The sequence below is a fragment of the Scylla paramamosain genome, chromosome 31 (genome assembly GCF_035594125.1).
Source record: "Scylla paramamosain isolate STU-SP2022 chromosome 31, ASM3559412v1, whole genome shotgun sequence".
NCBI classification, from domain to species: Eukaryota; Metazoa; Arthropoda; class Malacostraca; order Decapoda; family Portunidae; genus Scylla; species Scylla paramamosain.
This window is the reverse complement of record NC_087181.1, coordinates 8,402,851-8,424,065: the sequence shown is the minus strand read 5'-3', so window position 1 is coordinate 8,424,065 and position 21,215 is coordinate 8,402,851. Positions and strand designations below refer to the sequence as shown.

The following is a 21,215-nucleotide window of genomic DNA, read 5'->3' as shown; positions in this document are numbered from 1 at the left end:
ATAATAACAAATCCATCATTTCCATTTTCATCGACTTCTGCAATGCCTTTGACCCAGTCCAACACAAAATTCTCCTAAAAAAAAAAAGTATCACTATGGTATCCGTGGATGAATCCATGACTGATTTAAGTCTTATTTAAATAACAGACAACAGTATACTGCTATCAACATTACATTATCCCCAATGAAAACTGTAAACCTAGGAGTACCACAAGGAAGTATACTGGGACCTATACGCTTTCTCCTATACATTAATGATATCTCCAATGTATCTGATAAACTTCATACTATATTATTTGCGGATGATTCAACACTTTATATGACAGGAGGAAAACCAACCAAGCTAATTAACAAGGCAAATATAGAATTTAAAAAATTTTCAAACTGGTGCTTAGCTAATAAACTTACTGTTAATACCTCTAAAACTTACTACATGCTATTTACCAAAACTATTACCTACTATCAACCTTTACCCAATCTAACTATACTAAATGATGACATCTCACAAATAAAGAAAATTAAATTCCTTGGAATAACTTTTGACAAAAATCTAACTTTTAAGCAACACTTATCCAACCTATGTCTAAAATTATAAAGAACTATTCCATTCCTCCACAAAATAAAACATCTTGCCCCAAATAATGTTCTTAAATGTTTGTATTACACCCACATATATCCTCATCTCAACTACTGTAATCTCATTTGGTCCCAAACTTAACCTTGTCATCTGTACAGTCTTAATGTTCTATATAAAAAAATTATCAGAATAATTACCAACAGTGATTACAGTGAACATACACCCCCACTATTTAAACAACTAAATATCTTAAACCTTGCTGACTTATCAAAACTCAGTGTTGCATCTTACATGTACCAAAGAATATATTCTAGTAACTACAATACAATACAATACAATACAATGATAGCTGTACACAATTACCTAACCACAAACCAGTACTCACTAAATATACCCAGACCCAATTTAACATTATACAAACATTCACTAATGTATCAAGGACCTAAAATATAGAATAATATACCATGTCATATCAAACACTCACCCAGCCTATCATCTTTTAAAGACAAATTTAAGAGACACATGTTGTCCTCTTACTAGTCACACATTGCATTCTACAGGTAATAAATACTGATACATTTCTACACTACTATCGTAGATATTATAGGATTTAATAATCCTATAATCCTACTTACATTACATTACTAGAGTACATCAGCTTATAGGAGATTCCACTGTTGAAGATAAGAACCTAGCTGCTCTGCCTTATTATTCTTCAGTTGTTGTAGATCCCTTACAAGATCATGGAGTTCCCTTTGTTTTATGAGATGTGGCATAGCGGAGTGTCTTTTGCTTCACCAAAATTTAGGTCACTCTGCAATCCAATGTTGTCATCCTTCTCTTCTTCCTTCTCACCACTTTCCTCATCTAACTCGAATGATACCAAAGTTATCATTCAAGGAACAGATAGACCTTCATGTGGGACTGGGCGAATAGCTGATGGAATATCTGGATACTAAATGGAGTGTCTTCTTTAACAAGCCTTTTTGGACTGAAGGTACAATTGTTGGTATGGTTTGTTGGCTCTCGCCAGGAAAATCACCTACATTTTACCATAAAATACGCAGTTGCACAGCATAACTACTTTCTATGATTGCCAGGTTAGTAATGAATGGCAGTGTGGCTGTGAGTGTTGTGAGAAACACAGCCACAATCCTGTGGGAACCTGTTTTGACATGTACGAGTACATGCCTCTTGAAAAGCAGAGTTAACAAACAATTTTAACCATGATATTCATTAACAGTAACCTAAAATTAGTCGAAAATTACTACTTTGGTCTCGGAGGCATATCGATTGTTGACAAGTGTTTTCTGGTATTGGTATTCTCTATTCTCTCAAGTATGTGTATATATATATATATATATATATATATATATATATATATATATATATATATATATATATATATATATATATATATATATATATATATATATATATATATAAGCAATACACTTGTATAGTGAATTCTCATATAATGGAACACATAACTAATGGCAAAAAAGGAGTAAATATTAAGAAAAGTTACATTTCCTATATTTTTGGGCTCCTGGTCCCATGTTGGGGACCTAGTGCAAAGTGCGGTTTTTGGATGGGGAAAACTAAAATAGGACCAAATACCACCTCTTACCACAAAATAAATAGGAAGCTGCCTTCTGCTGTTGTTGTGATGGTCACCATATTCATCTTGCTCTTGCTGATGTTGCATAGCCTATGATACCTACAGAAAAAATTCCAAAAATATATTCTTTACCTCACTGCTGCAGAAAAAAAAAAAAAAAAAGCAAAGAATCGGCCCTATACGATTGCTTTTATTCAACTGACAATATCACAAGGTCTTGAAGACCAGGAAGACCAGCTATTCACTTCTAAATACCATAAACTTCAAGGAGGGAGGAGTAGTTACGGCTGCTGTGGTCTCTGTGAGGAACACATAGCCAATGAACTGTACGACACTTTTTTTCACGCGCATATTTTTTTTTTTTTTTTTTTTTATATAAGCAAATTAGGTTCTGCTTTGTCTCATTGTTCACGCCCTTGAGCCATTGTTCCAGTACTCCCACTCAAGGAGGGAGGAGTAGTTAAGGCTGCTGCGGTCTCTGTGAGGAACACATTGCCAATGAACTGTTCGACACTTTTTTCACGCGCATATTTTTTTTTATTTTTTTTTATATAAGCAAATTGGGTTCTGCTTTGTCTCATTGTTCACGCCCTTGAGCCATTGTTCCAGTACTCCCACTCAGCAGATCCTCCTTTCCTGTCTGTTTTCTTTAGTATGGAGGAGATGATGGCCTTTAAAGACGAAAAGGCCAATAGAGGAAACCCAGCTGGACCGATGACGAGATTTTTTCTTTCACATCCAGTCGTTATATGAGGAAAGATGCAACCTGAAGGGTTTCACTCACTCAGCGGCACAAAAAAAAAAAGGTAAATTTTGTTTCTTCAGCCAATATTCCTATCCTCTATTTTTTTTTTTCACTATAGCCAGCAAGCATAGGGGCCCGGTGAGAATGCGAGATTTTCGGGTGGGGGAAGCAAATACGAGTGAAATTCGGCCTTCGAGAAAAGTCTACGGGAAAAATTAATATTTTTCGGAAATTTTAAGAACTGGAGAGCAAATTTGACTATAATATGGGTTTCTAAGCCTAATTTTACCTAACGGGGGCTACTGTACCCTTCCATAAGGTAAATTAACCTAACATTTTGTAACCTGATAAACGGAGGGGCTTCGCACTCCCCCTGGAACCCCCATAAGGTAAACTAACCTAACCTAACATTTTGTAACCTCCTAACAGGGAGGATGAAGCCTCCTGAATCCTCCTGTAATGTAAACCAACGTAACGTAACATTTTGTAACCTATACAACTACATACCAATAGTAATTACTTAATTAAAAATACCTTAAGAATTAAAAATACCTTAAGAAGTTGAGGGTCCAGCTTCTGACTCAGCCTCGAAGCCAACTTTGAGCTTTTCTATCTTCTCAACTGGTATAGGTGGCGCAGGACGCTCTGCAGATTGTCACGTTGACTGCGGTGGGTAGAGGTGAACAGCAACCATAAAGAAATGGTGGTGACGGTGGTGATTATTTTCCTTCAGAAATAAATAATGGGGAAAGTATTGATCAAAATATTCGCTTTTTATGTAGGGTCGTTTTGTCCACTCCTTTACGTCCAGCCACTGTCGTCCGATATTTTGAGTGTGGACTTGTTCATTATCCGCGTGAACAAAATTTCGGCGTGATTGACGACCCAATGAGCTTACCCCTCGTTGGCTAGTGATCTGTGTGCCTTCCAGCCATCGCTCACTATTATTGTTCCTGGCAGGATGTACTTTTTAATGAGGGATATCAATGTACCAGCACTTCTGTTTTGTTCTTCTCTAGGTAAGGACAGTGAACTTCTTTTCATTGACTTTTTCGATCTTCCCAAACAACCCCACATTACTTTGTTGGCAGCTGCGCTCGTATTTCCTTTTCACAAAAAAGTTTCATCAATTTTAACCACTACACCGTCGCCACCAATACGTTCCTGCTTCCTGAGTTAGTTCAGAGTAACTCCTGAGCAAAAACTGCGCCAGTCAACAAACATTCTTAAGTTCTGACCACTTCAAGCACTCAATGACAGTTCGGTGATCCCACACTGTTTGCAAGCAGTGGTTGCAAAACAAGATTAGGTAGATTGATAACTAAACTGATAACAAACTTAAGACTTAAGACAGGTCTGGAGGTTGTTAACCTCCTGGCTAAGATTTAAGTCAAGGCAAAGCCTTGACTAAGCAGGCAAAGATGGCCGAACGTCGAGCCCAACCCACCTCAAGGATTATCAGCTCCATAAGGATGTTCTTGGTGACCTGAGTGACTCTGAACTGTTGAAAATATATAGACTAGACGTGCATGCTATTTGTGACAAATGTGGCTGGAGATACTCTGGAGAACCTACAGGAAGGATGGAGTGATGCGCTGACACTAGTAATGAAAGTAATAATTACAGTGCTATTTAGCCAATGGGAAATGCAGCTCTGCGGCAATAATGACCTTGGCCCTTCCTGTGGCCTGGTGTTGGTGTGTCTCATTTATCTTTTTTAGTAATAAAGCCCCATGCAGCTTTTTTTGTGCCACTGAATGAGTGAACCCCTTTAGGCTACATCTTTCCTCAAAATAATGACCGCAGGAGGAAAGAAAGTCTCGCCATCGGTCCAGCTGGGTTTCCTCTATTGGCCTTTTCGGCCTTAGGGATCATCATCTCTTCCATATTAAAGAAAAAGGACAAGAAAGAGGCGCTACTGAGTGGAAGTGGTGGGGCAACACCCCAAGGATGTAAACACCGAGACAAAATACACGCGCCTTGTGGAGGATCTAATTTGCTTATTAATTCATGCGTTCATATCCTTACAGAATTTATGATAAATTACTATTTTTTTTTATTAAAAAAATGTAAAAAGATTGCACTATCAACTCGAAATTGAGAAATATAAGATTTTACTGTTTTGCTTTTTCACCATTTCATACTGGGGATTAAGAGTTTGGCTCAGCCAAGGCTCAGTGCAACTTTAAACACGCTTAGGAGATAAGCACAAGTCTAAGAAGAAGGCTGAAACACACAAGTCTAAGGAGAAGGCTGACACAAAGGCTAAGAATCTTTGTTAATAGGGCCTTTGTAAACCGACTAACTCGGTCATCAAGGCATACCTGATCATATTTTCACTGCCATAATTATCTTTTAGTTGTTGAATGGTGGGTTCATAGTTGGATGCCTCAAGTTTTCAATCTGTAGAACACCACCTTTCCTTTACTAGACGTCATCTTCTTTTCCTCACCAAAACACAGGTGTTTAAGGCAGCTGACAGTAGCCCCTCTTCTGTTCCCTCCTACTTTTTCTATCCTCATTTGACTACAGTAAAATCCCTCTTATCCGGCATCAGCGGGACCGCCGACATGCCGGATACTTGAATAGAAGTGAAATTATGTCCACAATCACCATCCTACACTCACGCATCTTACCATAACAAAGATCAGCTGATCTTAATCAGCAGCTGATCTGATCAGCTGCTTAAATGTAAGCACAACACGTTTCCTCTTTTCTACAACTTTAGGCATGATGAAGGTGTCAGGCGATAAACAGTGCACACGTGGGACTGAGTCACTGAGTAAACACAGTGCAGTGGGCTGCGGATGGCGCGAAGCAGTGCGCTCTGGTGGCGAGAGGACAAAGTATGCCTCGCGCGGGAATTTTAATCGATTTTATGAGTACAAATTGATTTTTTATTGATTTTAAGGCTCGGGGAAAAAATGTGCCGGATACTTGAAGCTGCCGGATACTCGAATGCCGGATAAGAGGGATTTTACTGTACTTAACTTAAAAGTGGAGCACATCTTGACTCTTCCCTTTTGCGGAGATCTTCTTTCTTGAAAACTTGGAGATTTGTTCACCAGCTTTGGCTTTCCTCTCCGTTCACTGACCATCCTGGTGAACTAGCCTTTGCTAACCTCCACGACCTAAAGCAACTGGTACAACACACTACTCATATTCCTGACCGTCTTGGAGATACACCCAACATCCCTGACCTTTTCCTCACCTTTCTCTCTCTGTTTATATTGTCACCCTATCTTCTTCATTGTATATAATGCATATAATACTGAAAATCCTTGTGGTGAACGGATTGATAGGCTGCTTTCAGTAGGTAACCAATGCATATTGAATTTTGTGCCGCCCTGGGGAGCTCAAAGGCAATAAAAAGATCAACATTCTAACAGTTTGACTTTGCTAATTTGTGGTTCCAATCCCCCTTAAATTAAATTCCCCTCTGGTTGAGAACCCGTGGTTTAGTGCACACACACACACACACACACACACACACACACACACACACACACACACACAGTGCAGCCTAGCTTCCATCTACCAGATATAATGCACACGCACACAGTGCAGCCTAGCTTTCACCTACCAGATGCAATGCGTATCCACACAAAGTACTATTACAGCCATACTAGACGCCCTGACCACCCACTGTTTTGCACTCCCTGTTCTCGATCCATCAAAGGCATCTGTCTCGTCCTTTACATGTTTACGTAACGTGCTCAATAAAGAAAACAATTACAGTAATGGTAAGTTCAGTGTTAGTTACCCGTGAAAACAAAATAAAGTCGTAGAAAAAGGCAGGTGGTGAAGGACGAATATTTCCGCCTGGCTGATTCCTCTGTGCATTGAAGGCTCATGCTGTTGCTCTAAAAAAGACAAACATATTCCCAGCAACTATAATATGCGACTTTCCAATTAGAAAAATACTTTCTCAGGTTGTTTTAACTGAATCAAAACTATTTGCCACGCCAAATTTCGAAAATATATATATATTTATTTTTTCCTCGAAGATAAACCAGAAGACACAGGATAGACCTTGCCTTCCCTTCGTCTCTCCAGCAAACCTTCGTTCCAAAAATGCTACTGACTCTCAGTACGCATCATCCTTCCCTTTGACCTTCGTCGCTAAACCTTCATGACTCTTGGTACGGGCCTGGAACTCTGTTTCCTCCTTCTTTTGACTTGAATTCTTTCAAGAGAGAGGTTTCAAGACACTTTCCCTCCATTATTGGTTTTTTCTATTTGTTCTATTTGGGATACCTATGGGAACTGGCATTAAGTGTTCCTTTTTTTTTATACATTTTTTTTTTTTTGTTGCCTTTGGCCAGTGACCCTTTTACATAAAAAAAAAAAAGTTTGAATCCTAATACTATAGTTGAGCTAACTCCCTCTCTAACTGGCGAGTTTTTGGATGTCTGTTACGTCCTTGTTTTGATGGATGAAACGTTCATTCTAACCACCTGGTCAAGTCGCCATTGTAAGAGGTCAGTTTAAACCCTGTTTCTTTGTTTTCCCTTTTGGGGGTTTCTTTAGTGACTTCTAGCTTGGTGAAGAATGAATTAACTTCTTCTTCATATACTGAATCTTTTACCATCGCCTCTTGCAAACCAGCTTGATCCATAAGATCCTAAATTTTCTCATTATTTTCATTAACTTTAGCTATGATTTTTTTTTTTATATCATCCCCGTCAGCGGCATAAATGAAAGTTGCTAGATTCCAGAGGCCTGTCCCGCTGTTGGCGAGGGTTACGGTGAGCCGGAGTTTGGCTCATCCCCAAGTGAGTGCCAAGCCATTTCAAGCGAAGCAGAAAACCAAGTTATAGGTGTGTATTAGTGATATATCGATATCCGCCTCCGCCTCTGTGGAACATTCGTAGTGAAAATACTATCTGCATTACTATCCACATCCACGTCGTTATATAACTAAAGATCCGCATAAGTATCCGAAACAGCTTTTTTTTAGATAACAAATGCTACACCTCCGCACCCGCGTCGAAGAAACGCAGAGGTTCCGGATTTGTGTGTGTGTGTGTGTGTGTGTGTGTGTGTGTGTGTGTGTGTGTGTGTGTGTGTGTGTGTGTGTGAGAGAGAGAGAGAGAGAGAGAGAGAGAGAGAGAGAGAGAGAGAGAGAGAGAGAGAGAGAATGTGGGAGTCATGAGTGGGAGTTGAATGAGTTTGAATGAGTGAGAGTGAGGGTAAGCGTGAATGAGTTGAAAGCAAAGTAAGCGCGAGTGAGCTGAGAGACTGAGAGAGTGAAAAAGGTTGTGGATAATAAGTGGGATAAGAATAGCTATGGATAAAAAATAAGTGGGAGTGAGAGTCAGCGTGTAGGACAAGAGTGTGAATTAGATTATGAAAATAGTGGAAGATTAAGTGTGAGTGTGAATGAGATTGAAAGTGGGGATATGATTGCTAATTAGAGTGAGACTGAGTGAGAGAGAACGCAAACGTGAGTGTGAAAATTAGCAAAAAATGAAATGCGAGAGTGAATGAATAAGAGTAAACTTGAGGAAAGTAGAGAGAGAATAACTATAAGCAGGAGTGAGTGAAGAACTAGAGGGAGAGAGACAGTAGTTTTCCTGTACCCTACTCCTTTTTGTTCTTCCTCCATCTACCCCCTTCCCACTTCTACTCTCTCCATCTTGCTTCTTGTATACCCCTTCCCCAGTTACATGTTCTACTTCTCCATTCTTGAAATATCCTTTTTTTTTCCCCTCACCTCTTATTCTCCTCTCTGGAGTTTTATGTTGTAGATACGACCCACTTTATATTACATCGATATGTAAAGATAATCGGCACCAGCATCTACAGTCGTGGATATGGAGGTAAAAGAAGCCCGCATCCGCAAAATATTAACATCCACAATCTTATCAGCAACCGCATTTTATGAGAAATGCATACCTGGGTCCACTTTCAAATCCACGGAACTTTAAAATTTTGTATCCAACACATCACTAGTCTCGTTGTATCTTACATGTATCAGGATGTTACAATGCACTTGAGTTCCACTCTGATTTATTGTTATATTAAACAAGTTATGCAACTTGTTATAGAAATTCACTTTAGTTACGAGTTGAGTAAAGCCAACAGATAGACTGCGATGCGTTTTGGTATCCACATCTTCTGTGTGTGTGTGTGTGTGTGTGTGTGTGCGTGTGCGTGTGTGTGTGTGTGTGTGTGTGCGTGTGCGTGTGTGTGTGTGTGTGTGTGTGTGTGTGTGTGTGTGTGTGTGTGTGTGTGTGTGTGTGTGTGTGTGCACAGGAAGAGGAATTCGGTCAAGCCAGTACCAGTAGATATGTAGAGAAATTAAATGAAAATATCTAGAGAATGCTTCTAAAAACATTATGGTAAAATTTGCAGTCACTATACTTAAATATGATCGATAAACTGGTTTCATGATGACAAAGCAAAGTTTATATCTAATGGCACTAACAAATTAATCATTACTGATGGAAAATTATCTGTTGCAGATACAACACAATCATGAATCTATAGTGAAGAATGCACCATGGCGTCTGCACCGAAAGACTGGTTCTTCAAGGAGTACAGGGACATCTTCGAGAAAACTGGCGAGGTAGTGTTAACGTACATCATGAGATGTGGGACGGACGGAAAATCGTCCACTGTCCCCCTCGACGAGTACTTAAGGAATCTCCCACAAGAATCTACAGCGAACTTCAACATAAGAATTATGAAAAAAATGAAACCTTTGGATTCAAAAGAACTACACGAGAAACGCGATAAGCATCTGAAAAAGCTCTTTAATTCAACAGAATTAGAACAATTGGAAGATGATCCATCGTGCGACAATTGTGACATTAGCCTTCTTTGCAAAATAATAAGAAACGCCTGTGAGAAGGTCTCTGATGACGACAAACAATGGTCAACTGAAAGCACCGAGATGGAGTATTTCGTATGGAAGATTAAATGCAGACGTAATAATATTATTCATAAAAAGATTCCAAAGATTCATAATGAAGAAGATTTCAATAAAGAAATAGATACACTAACAAAGCTCCTAATGAAAACCTTGGAAGCTACGAAAACTAGATATGAGAGGGATGAAGACGAGTTTGCAAGTAAGAAGGGGGAGGTGCTGGAAGCTATTAGTGATACCAGAAAGGAAATACAGCAAAGAACAGCAAACATAGAACTGCCACATTTCAAGGAGGAAGCTAAAAATGAGCTTCAAAACCATCTCAATCTTGCTAAATACCTTGACCCACTCCATTTTCTGAGTGGACACGAAAACAACATAGTTGACGTTCAAACTTTATTTTCAAAAACTGATATGGTTAAAGAAGATAATAACCATATTGAATATCTTGAGATTTTAAAGGTTATAAAAGTAAAGACAACGCTCTCACATCCTGGGGTAAAGCATCCACAAATCCTGCTGATTGAAGGTGACGCTGGGAGTGGCAAGACCACCTTAATTACCTTCCTTGTGTCTGAGTGGCTCAAAGATGAATGTGATCGCCGAATGGAGGGACTTGATCACTATGATCTTCTCTTGCGGGTCGTATGCCGAGAAGAGAATATATCCACGCTTGATGAGCTGCTGAAGCAAGTCTTACCTCGGTTTTACATTAAATACGGAAGCTACCTTGTACCACTCTTAAAAACGTGCAAAGTCATGTTCCTTGTCGATGGTTTAGATGAAATGAATGACGTCTCAGACAAACTCGTGAAAAACATATTAAGTGAGGGAAAAGAATGTGGTAACTTTACTTTTGTGTGTACATCACGGCCTGACAGAGTTCTGGACTTCAAGCGCAAAATACCTGGTAACTACCAGATTTTCGAAGTGAGACTAGTTGGCATTTCCCAAGAAGAGAGGACTCATCTTGTTGTAAAACATTACGAGTGGCTAACCGAAAATGTATCCGATGATACCGACCATCCCAAAAACTCTGACAAATGCATTTCCCACCTGAAGGATGTTATGAAAAAAATTGGTTGGATGGAACTTTTCCGGCTCCCTCTTAACTTACTTTTTCTAGCTGTTGTTTTTCACTACAAGCCAACATCTATTACAGATAATCTAACTCAGTCTCAGCTATACAGTTTAATTCACGTATGGTGTACACAGAAGTTGCTAAGTCGACTACACCGTACATTGCCTGAAAGCAAATGCATCCAGAAGAAAGTAGATACTGTGCTAAAGGTGGTTTATGAAGTAGCACTAAAAGGACTCCTTGAGAATCGGATTTATCTAACAGGAAATGATGAAGATCTATTGAGTTCATGCTGCACTAGCCAAGGTTTACCTAGAAATGAGGTGATGCCTGCGTTTTATTCAATGAGGCGAAAGGTGGTTTATATGGTGCCTAAGGAAGAATACTTTTTCCCACACAAAGGTTTCCAGGACTTTTTCGCAGCGCAACACATCATTGAACAACTAGATGCAAACAAAGAAGGGGACATCAGGTGTATTCTTCAAAATAATATGCCTGGACATGAAACGCGTTTTGAACCGCATAGGAACATGCTTTGTCACCTTTTGTGGCTGGTGAATCAGGGCAGCCTTGCAAATAAAGCCATGGTTCTGCAGGAAATAATAGACCTTATAAAGGAGTCAGGGATTAACTATAGCAGCGAATGGCTGTCAGTTTTAGCGGACATGGTGCCGCATCACGCCACCCTGCAACGTATAGCGTTTCATATCAAGGATCGTTTTGATAACAAAAATTCTCCTAATTATAAAGAAGTCATCAAAATAACTGACAGTACAGTGCACGCCGCCGTTTCTCTGCTTCCTCTTATCCCTCCATGTACAGTTATGATAACATTAGAGAGGTCTTCAGATGTTAACTTACGGGACGCCATTGCTCGGCACAAACTCGTGCATCTGTGGCACGACTTCGTTCATCCCACCACCGGTGCTACTTCCAACAGCCTGTTGCACCAGTTAAAACCTATGTAAGTTGCGATCATACTATGCCCATAAAATATTGTTATTATTATTTTTAATGAATGTGTGTGTGTGTGTGTGTGTGTGTGTGTGTGTGTGTGTGTGTGTGTGTGTGTGTGTGTGTGTGTGTGTGTGTGTGTGTGTGAGAGAAGGGAGGGGGGAAGTCTCATGCAAGTAAGTTAAGCATTTTTTTTTATTATTATTATGTAGGAGGGACACCGCCCAAGGGCAACAAAAATCCAATAAAAAAAAAACCACTAAGATGCCGGTCCCTAATACGGTCGCAAGCGATAGTCAATAATTGAAGAAAAAGTGTCTTTAAACCTCCCTCTTGAAGGAATTGAAATCATACGAAGGTAGAAATACAGAAGCAGGCTGGGAGTTCCAGAGTTTACCAAAGAAATGGATGAAAGACTGTGAATCCTGGTTAACTCTTGCATTAGAGAGGTAGACAGAATAGGGATGAGAGAAAGAAGAAAGTCTTGTGCAGCGAGGCCGCGGGAGGAGGGGATGCATGCAATTAGCAAGATCAGAAGAGCAGTTAGCATGAAAATAGGGTAGAAGATAGCAAAAGATGCAACATTGCGGCGATGAGAAAGAGGCTGTAGACAGTCAGACAGAGGAGAGGAGTTGATGAGATGAAAAGCTTTTGATTCCATCCTGTCTAGAAGAGCGGTATGAGTGGAACCCCCTCCCCCCCGGAAATGTGAAGCATACTTCATACATAAGGAGTACATACGGATAAGGCTCTTGTACAGAGTTAGCAGCTAGAGGGTGGGGGTGAGAAAACTGATGGAGATGTCTCAGAACCCCCAACTTCATTGAAGCTGTTTTAACTAGAGATGAGATGTGAAGTTTGCAGTTTAGATTATAAGAAAGAGACAGACCGAGGATGTTCAATGTATAAGAGAGAGACAGTTGAGTGTCATTCAAGAAGAGGGGATAGTTGTCTGGAAAACTGTGTCGAGTTGATAGATGGAGGAATTGAGTTATTGAGGCATTGAACAATACCATGTTTGCTCTGCTCCAGTCAGAAATTTTAGAGAGATCAGAAATCAGGCGTTCTGTGGCTTCCCTATGTGAACTGTTTACTTCCTGAAGGGTTGGACGTTTATGAAAAGACGTGCAGTGTGGTATCATCAGCGTAGGAGTGGATATGACAAGAAGTTTGGTTTAGAAGATCATTGATGAATAGGAAGAGTGAATAACAGGACAGAAACCTGAGGAACACCACTGTTAATAGGATTAGGAGAACAGTGACCGTCTACCACAGCAGCAATAGAACGGTCAGAAAGGAAACTTGAAATGAAGTTACAGAGAGAAGGATGGAAGCCATAGGAGCGTAGTTTGGAAATCAAAGACTTGTGCCAGATTCTATCAAAAGCTTTTGATATGTCTAAGGTAACAGCAAAAGCTTCACCAAAATCTTTAAAAGAGGATGACCAATACTCAGTAAGGAAAGCCAGAAGATCACCAGTAGAGCAGCCTTTACGGAACCCATACAGGCTATCAGATTGAAGGTTGTGAAGTGATAGGATAGATTAAAAAACTTCAGATAGGAAGGAAATTAAAGCAAGTAGGACGGTAGTTTGAAGGATTAAAAGGTCACCCAGGAGGAGGCAGTAGGCACCTGCCGAAACGATAATTACTGAGGTCTAAAGCACTAGATCAGGAGGTGCTGTGAACTTATCATTAAACGCAGCTGTGACCTCATTGAACCTTACTGACCTCTTTGTGTCTCACAATACAAGGGGGCAGTCATAGCCTGCACTCTAAAGACAACTCTCTTCCTTCACACAAAACTAGAAGCACCTAATTACACACACACACCCTTCACTCAAAATTCCAGATGGGGACTCCGAGGCTGGTGTAGGAGTTGCCATGATTTTGAATTTTGAGTGAAGGGTGTGTGTGTGTAATTAGGTGCTTCTAGTTTTGTGTGAAGGAAGAGAGTTGTCTTTAGAGTTGAAGGGGGTGTCAAGACAATTAGAGTCGAAATCAGAAGAGCAATCCGACCTGGGGACATTTGGGACCAGAAATGTCCCCAGGTCGGATTGCTCTTCTTATTTCGACTCTAATTGTCTTGACACCCCCCTCAACTTTTTCTTCATTAATTTCTGCAACATTCGCGGTCTTAGATCTAATTTTCAATCTGTAGAACATCATCTCTTCTCTAATAAACCTCATCTTCTTTTCCTCACTGAAACACAGCTGTCTGAGGCAACTAACATTAATCTCTGTTCTATTCCCTCCTACTTTCTCTATCCTCATTTTCAATCCAAAACTGGATTTTGCGTTTATGTATGCAATGATTTAATCTGCTCCCGTGCCCACGCTCTTGAATCTTCTGGGTTTGTTCCACAATCTGGCTACGACTAGAGTCACTCTCAAACTAAATTTATCTGTGCTATATACTTCTCGTTTAATTCCCATGACTATAAGAAATTCTTCGACTACTTAACTTCCAAAGTGGAGCACATTCTGACTCTTTTCCCTTTTGCGGAGATCTCCATTCTTGGAGACTTACGTAAGTGTTCACCACCAGCTTTGGCTTTCCTCTCCCTTCACTGTTACCATCCTGGTGAACTAGCCTTCAACTTTCCTATCTTCCACGACCTAGAGCAATTGGTGCAACACCATACTCGTATTCCTGACCATCTTGGAGATATGACCAACATTCTTGACCTTTTCCTAACTTCTAATCCTTCCGCTTACGATGTTACCCTCTCTTCTCCGTTGGGCTCCTCCGATCACAATTTCATATCTATTTCTTGTCCTATTGCTCCAATCCCTCCTCAGGATCCCCCTAAGCGGAGGTGCCTCTGGCATTTTTGCCCCTGCTAGTTGGGGGGACCTGAGAAGGTATTTTGCTGATTCTCCTTGGAATGACTACTGCTTCCATGTCAGAGACTCGTCTCTGTGTGCCGAGCACATAATTAAGGCGATAGTGTCTGGCATGGAGGCGTACATTCCTCACTCTTTTTCTTGACCTAAACCTTCTAAACCTTGGTTTAACACAGCCTGTTCTCGTGCTATACATGATAGAGGTGGCCCACAAAAGGTACTTAAGCCTTCCATCACCAGAATCTCATGCACTTTATATATTAGGCCCGGAACCATGCCAAGTCTGTTCTCCAACTAGCTAAAACCTTCATTAATAGAAAGTGTCAAAATCTTTCAAGATCTAACTCCCCTTGTGACTTCTAACATCTAGCCAAAAACATCTCCAATAGCTTTGCTTCTTCTCTTCCTCCTTTATTTCAACCAAATGGCACCACTGCTATCACATCTATCTCGAAAGCTGAACTCTTCGCTCAAACCTTAGCTAAAATCGCTATCTTGGACGATTCTGGGCTTGTTCCTCCTCCTCCACCCTCTGACTACTTCATGCTACCTATTAAAATTCTTTGCAATGATGTTTTCCATGCCCTCGCATGCCCCTCGTAAGTTTTATGGACCTGATGGGGCCCCTCCTATTGTTCTCCGAAACTGTGCCTCCGTGCTTGCACCTAGCGTAGTCAAACACTTTCAATTTTGTTAACATCTACCTTTCCTTCTTGCTGGAAGTTTGCCTACATTCAGCCTGTTCCAAAAAAGAGTGACCGTTCTAATCGCTCAAACTACCATCTTATTGCTTTAATTTCATGCCTATCGATAGTTTTTTTTAATTTATCCTCAGTAAGATAGATTAAACATCTATCACTTCACGACCTTCTACCTGATCGCCAGTATGGGTTCAGTCAAGGCCGCTCTACTGGTGATCTGGATTTCCTTACTGAGTCTTGGTCATTGTCTTTTAGAGATTCTTGGTGAAACTTCTGCTGTTGCCTTAGACATATCAAAAGCTTTTGATAGAGTCTGGCACAAAGCTTTGATTTCCATACTATCCTCCTAAGGCTTCTATCCTTCTCTCTGTAACTTCATCTCAAGTGTCCTTTCTGACCGTTCTATTGCTGCTGTGGTAGACGGTCACTGTTCTTCTCCTAAATCAGTGTTTTGTCCTGTCACTCATTCTCTTCTAATTATTCATCAATGACCTTCTAAACCAAACTTCTTGTCCTATCCACTCCTACGCTAATGATACCACCTTGCATCTTTCCACATCTTTTCGTAGACGTCCAACCCTTCAGGACATTTCAGCAGGTTTCGGCAGGTGCCTACTGCCTCCTCCTGGGTGACCTTTTAATCCTTCAAACTACCGTCCTACTTGCTTTAATTTCCTTCCTATCTGAAGTTTTTTAATCTATCCTATCACTTCACAACCTTCAATCTGATAGCCTGTATGGGTTCCGTAAAGGCTGCTCTACTGGTGATCTTCTGGCTTTCCTTACTGAGTATTGGTCATCCTCTTTTAAAGATTTTGGTGAAGCTTTTGCTGTTACCTTAGACATATCAAAAGCTTTTGATAGAATCTGGCACAAGTCTTTGATTTCCAAACTACGCTCCTATGGCTTCCATCCTTCTCTCTGTAACTTCATTTCAAGTTTCCTTTCTGACCGTTCTATTGCTGCTGTGGTAGACGGTCACTGTTCTCCTAATCCTATTAACAGTGGTGTTCCTCAGGTTTCTGTCCTGTTATTCACTCTTCCTATTCATCAATGATCTTCTAAACCAAACTTCTTGTCATATCCACTCCTACGCTGATGATACCACACTGCACGTCTTTTCATAAACGTCCAACCCTTCAGGAAGTAAACAGTTCACATAGGGAAGCCACAGAATGCCTGATTTCTGATCTCTCTAAAATTTCTGATTGGGGCAGAGCAAACTTGTTCAATGTCTCAAAAACTCAATTCCTCCATCAATCAACTTGACATTCTTCCAAACAACTACCCCTTCTTCTTCAATGACACTCAACTGGCCCCCTCATCTACACTGAACATCCTCGGTCTGTCCTTTTCTTATAATCTAAACTGGAAATTTCACATCTCATCTCTAGTTAAAACAGCTTCTATGAAGTTAGGTGTTCTGAGACGTCTCCGCCAGTTTTTCTCTCCCCCAGCTGCTAACTCTGCACAAGGGCCTTATCCGTCCATGTATGGAGTATGTTTCACATGTCTGAGGGGGTCGGGTTTCACTCACACCGTTCTTTTAGACAGGGTGGAATCAAAAGCTTTTCGTCTCATCAATTCCTCTCCTCTAACTGACTGTCTTTAGCCTCTTTCTCATCGCCGGGATGTTGCATCTCTTGCTGTCTTCTACCGCTGTTTTCATGCTAACTACTCTTCTGATCTTGGTAACTGCATGCCTCCCCTCCTCCGGTGGCCTTTCTGCACAAAACTTTCTTCTTTCTTTAACCCTATTCTGTCCACCTCTCTAATGCAAGAGTTAACCAGTATTCCCAATCATTCATTCCCTTCTCTGGTAAACTCTGGAACTCCCTTCCTGCTTCTGTATTTCCATCTTCCAATGACTTGAACTCCTCGAAGAGGGAGGTTTCAAGATACTTATCCTTCAATTTTTGACCACCTCTTCGGACCCTATTCGGGATCGGCATCTCAGTGGGGTCTTCTTTTTATTAGATTTTTGTTGCCCTTGGCCGGTATTCCTCTTACATAAAAAAAATAAATAAATAAAAATAGACTGAATATAGGCAAACTTCCAGCAAGAAGCAAAGGTAGATGTTGACAGGCAGACAGTTGAAAGAGTCTGACTAGGCAAGGTGCAAGAACGGAGGCACAGTTTTGGAGAACAAAAGGAGGGACCCCATCAGCTCCATAAGCCTTCCGAGGGGTTAGGCCAGAGAGGGTATGGAAAACATCATTGCGAAGAATTCTAATAGGTAGCATGAAGTAGTCAGAGTGTGGAGGAGAAGGAGGAACAAGCCCAGAATCATCCAAGGTAGAGTTTTTAGCTAAGGTCTAAGCGAAGAGTTCAGCTTTAGAGCTAGATGTGATACTAGTGGTGTCATGTGGTTCAAATAAAGGAGGGAAAGAAGAAGAAGCAAAGTTATTGGAGGTGTTTGTAGCTAGATGCCAGAAATCACGAGGGGAGTTATAGATCTTGAAAGATTTTAACACTTTCTACTAATGAAGGAGGTTTGGTTAATTGGATAACAGACTTGGCATGGTTCCAGGCCGAAATATAAAGTACATGAGATTCTGGTGATGGAAGGCTCAAGTACCTTTGGTGGGCCACCTCTCTATCATGTATAGCACGAGAACAGGCTGTATTAAACCAAGGTTTGGAAGGTTTAGGTTGAGAAAAAGAGTGAGGGATGTACATCTCCATGCCAGACACTATCACTTCTGTTATGCGCTTGGCACAAAGAGAAGGGTCTCTGACACGGAATCAGTAGTCATTCCAGGTAAAAACAGCAAAATACCTCCTCAGGTCCCCCCAACTAGCAGAGGCAAAATGCCAGAGGCACCTCCACTTAGGAGGATCCTGAGGAGGGAATGGAGTGATAGGACAAGATACAGATATGAGATTGTGATCGGAGGAGCCCAACGGAGAAGAGAGGATAACAGCATAAGCAGAAGGATTAGAGGTTAGGAAAAGGTCAAGAATGTTGGGCGTATCTCCAAGATGGTCAGGAATATGAGTATGGTGTTGCACCAGTTCCTCTAGATCGTGAAAGATAGGAAAGTTGAAGGCTAGTTCATCAGGGAGGGGAGAGCAAGAGCTGGTGGTAAACACTGAAGTCTCCAAGAATGAAGGCCTCCACAAAAGGAAAGAGAGTCAGAATGTGCTCCACTTTGAAAATTAAGTATTCTCTAGCTGACATTTTGCATAGTTATTATGGAGTCCAAGGATATAGCAGTTTTATTATTCCAGGAATAACCTGGAGAATTTCAAAGGGAACCTGGATGCTGAACACCTTGCACTGCTACCCAAATGCTTGAAAGAACTGTCCTTGGTTATTGCTGGGAATGATCACAGCCGTAATCTTCTGCCAACTCTCTCGGAAGTCCGACAGTCTTTTACTAAGTTGTCCATCCTTAGTAAGTTTTTGTTAATTTTCATATCTACGTGACATATTAATTTTTGTCAGGCCTCCTGGACGGCTTACTTTCCTTTTCAATAGCTTTCTTTACCTTTTCCCTTACAGTAATACGCTTATCTCGTTTTGACCCAGGCTGCCTTTCCAAGCCGTTTATGGTTTTCTTCCTGTTTTGTACTTTTTTGGCCCTGCTTCTATGTTTATTGATTTCTTGGCTTTCCAGTTGGGGGTGACCGCTTGTTTTTTCCCTACTTTATCCTTCTCCATTTCTTCTTTCTTCTTACTTATTCTATCTTCTTCTGTTCTTTCTTCTTCCTTATTTGGCTTCTTTCTTCTTTTCTTCTTTCATTTTATTTATTCTTTTATTTATTCTATCTTCTTTGTTATTTTTTATTTATTTCTTCTTTCTTGTTCCATGACAATACAGTATATACTGTGGTGTGGGGTCACCACCGTAGTAGTAGTAGTAGTAATAGTAGTAGTAATAGTAATAGCAGTAGTAGTAGTCAAAATAAAAGTAGTAGTAGTAGTAGTAGTAGTAGTAGTAGTAGTAGTAGTAAAAAAAAAAAAAAAAAAAAAAAAAAAAAAAGTAGTAGTAAAAGTAGTAGTAACACTAGTAGTAGTAGTCATAGTAGAAGTAGTAGTAGTAGTAGTAGTAGTAGTAGTAGTAGTAGTAGTAGTAGTAGTAGCAGTTGTTGTTATAATAGTAGTTGTTCTAGAAGTAGTAGTAACAGTTGTATTATTATTATTATTATTATTATTATTATTATTATTATTATTATTATTATTATTATTAGCAGTAGTAGTAGTAGTAGTAGTAGTAGTAGTAGTAGTAGTAGTAGTAGTAGTAGTAGTAGTTGTTGTTGTTGTTGCTGTTGTTGTTGTAGAAGAAGTAATAGTAGTAAATGCTGTTTTTGTACTGGTAGTAGTACTAGTAATATGACAATCTCTGAAAGTTTTAAAGAAAGACCATGAAATGGATATAAACTTGAGCATAGTATCCCAAATGGAAACAAGGAACTGGCAATAAAAAAAAATGATATATATATATATATATATATATATATATATATATATATATATATATATATATATATATATATATATATATATATATATATATATATATAATATTTCAGACAGAAATCATGGCCAGGGCGTGAATTCCAGTTGAAATGCTGAGTACCATTTGAGAAATCCTAGCTCGCTGTCATGAATAGCATAAGGGCAAGAAGAGATGAACTAAATTTTATGATTTTGGGATAATTGGAATGTATGTCTCCATACCTGAAACAATCGCCTCTGTTATAAGCTTTGTCCAGAGATAAATTGCTCACACAACAGTTGTAGCCATTTCAGGAAAAAATCTGAAGAGTACCGTGCCAAATCTTACTATTTAGTAGAGACGATATACCAGAAGCATCTCCGCTTTGGTTGGTCCAGAGGTGGCATTGGAAGAATTTAGAACGCAGGCTGCAACTGTGTGTGTGTGTGTGTGTGTGTGTGTGTGTGTGTGTGTGTGGAGATGACTCGTGAGGATAATTATGATGAATTTTTCATCTTTACAGGAATCCACGTCCCTGTAAAGAGAGTAACGCCAGAGGCGATCACTCATCCATTGCCTGATGTTCCAAAGGTTCATCTAATCTTGTCTGGCGTCGGCGAGCTGGAAGTCAAAGTAGCTTGTAGTATTGCAGAGACCTTGTGCCCAAGGAAGAAAGAGTGAGTGTTTCGGTGGTGCCTTTTTTTTAATGTCAATCATTCTGTTTGTGTGTCTGTGAGAGAGAGAGAGAGAGAGAGAGAGAGAGAGAGAGAGAGAGAGAGAGAGAGAGAGAGAGAGAGAGAGAGAGAGAGAGAGAGAGAGAGAGAGGGAGGGAGGGAGGGAGGGAGGGAGAGAGGGAGGGAGGGAGGGAGGGAGGGAGAGAGAGAGAGAGAGAGAGAGAGAGAGAGAGAGAGAGAGAGAGAGAGAGAGAGAGAGAGAGAGAGAGAGAGAGAGAGAGAGAGAGAGAGAGAGAGAGAGAGAGTACTGGTTAACTCTTGCATTAGAGAGGCGGTGAGAGAAAGAAGAGTCTTGTGCAGTTAGCAAGATCAGAGGAGCAATTAGCGTGAAAATAACGGAAGAAGTGGCAAGAGATGCAACATTGCGGCAATGAGAAAGAGGCTGAAGGCAGTCTGTTAAAGGAGAGGAGTTAAAAAAAAAAACTTTTGTTTTCACCCTATCTAAAAGAGCCGTATGAGTGCAACACCCTTCCCCCCTACATGTGAAGCATTATCTATACATGGACGGAAAAGGCCCCTATACAGACTTAGCAGCTTGGGGATGAGAAAAACTGGAGGAGACGACTCAGAATGCCTAATTTCATAGCAGCTGTTTTAGCTAGAGATGAGATGTGAATTTTCCAGTTTAGAAGAGGGGGA

General features: G+C 40.3%; 1 protein-coding gene and 1 long non-coding RNA gene across 20 annotated transcripts in view; one reads left to right on the top strand and one right to left on the bottom strand.

The window, feature by feature from the left end:
* The window catches only part of LOC135116434 (uncharacterized), a 102,410-nt gene that overhangs the window by 34,737 nt on the left and 46,458 nt on the right, over window positions 1-21,215 (top strand). For 11 of the 16 annotated variants that reach the window (XR_010276319.1, XR_010276322.1, XR_010276321.1 and 8 more), the window contains exons 2-4: window positions 9,411-11,862; window positions 18,632-18,798; window positions 20,366-20,519. Coding sequence is in view for 5 of the 16 variants with exons in the window: in XM_064033896.1 (XP_063889966.1) it covers window positions 9,449-11,862; window positions 18,632-18,798; window positions 20,366-20,519 (2,735 nt within the window). In the remaining 11 variants the exon portion in view is untranslated. Of the gene's footprint in view, window positions 1-2,851; window positions 3,005-7,654; window positions 7,764-9,410; window positions 11,863-18,631; window positions 18,799-20,365; window positions 20,520-21,215 lie in introns of all 16 variants that reach the window. The other 5 variants (XR_010276327.1, XR_010276325.1, XR_010276328.1 and 2 more) reach the window with 3 other exon arrangements.
* The window catches only part of LOC135116437 (uncharacterized), a 105,958-nt gene that overhangs the window by 46,986 nt on the left and 37,757 nt on the right, over window positions 1-21,215 (bottom strand). Inside the window, exon 1 of one of the 4 annotated variants that reach the window (XR_010276332.1) lies at window positions 3,496-4,203. The exons of the other annotated variants lie outside the window; for them this stretch is intronic. This is a non-coding gene — a long non-coding RNA (uncharacterized LOC135116437). Of the gene's footprint in view, window positions 1-3,495; window positions 4,204-21,215 lie in introns of those variants that run through there. 4 annotated transcript variants of the gene reach the window in all.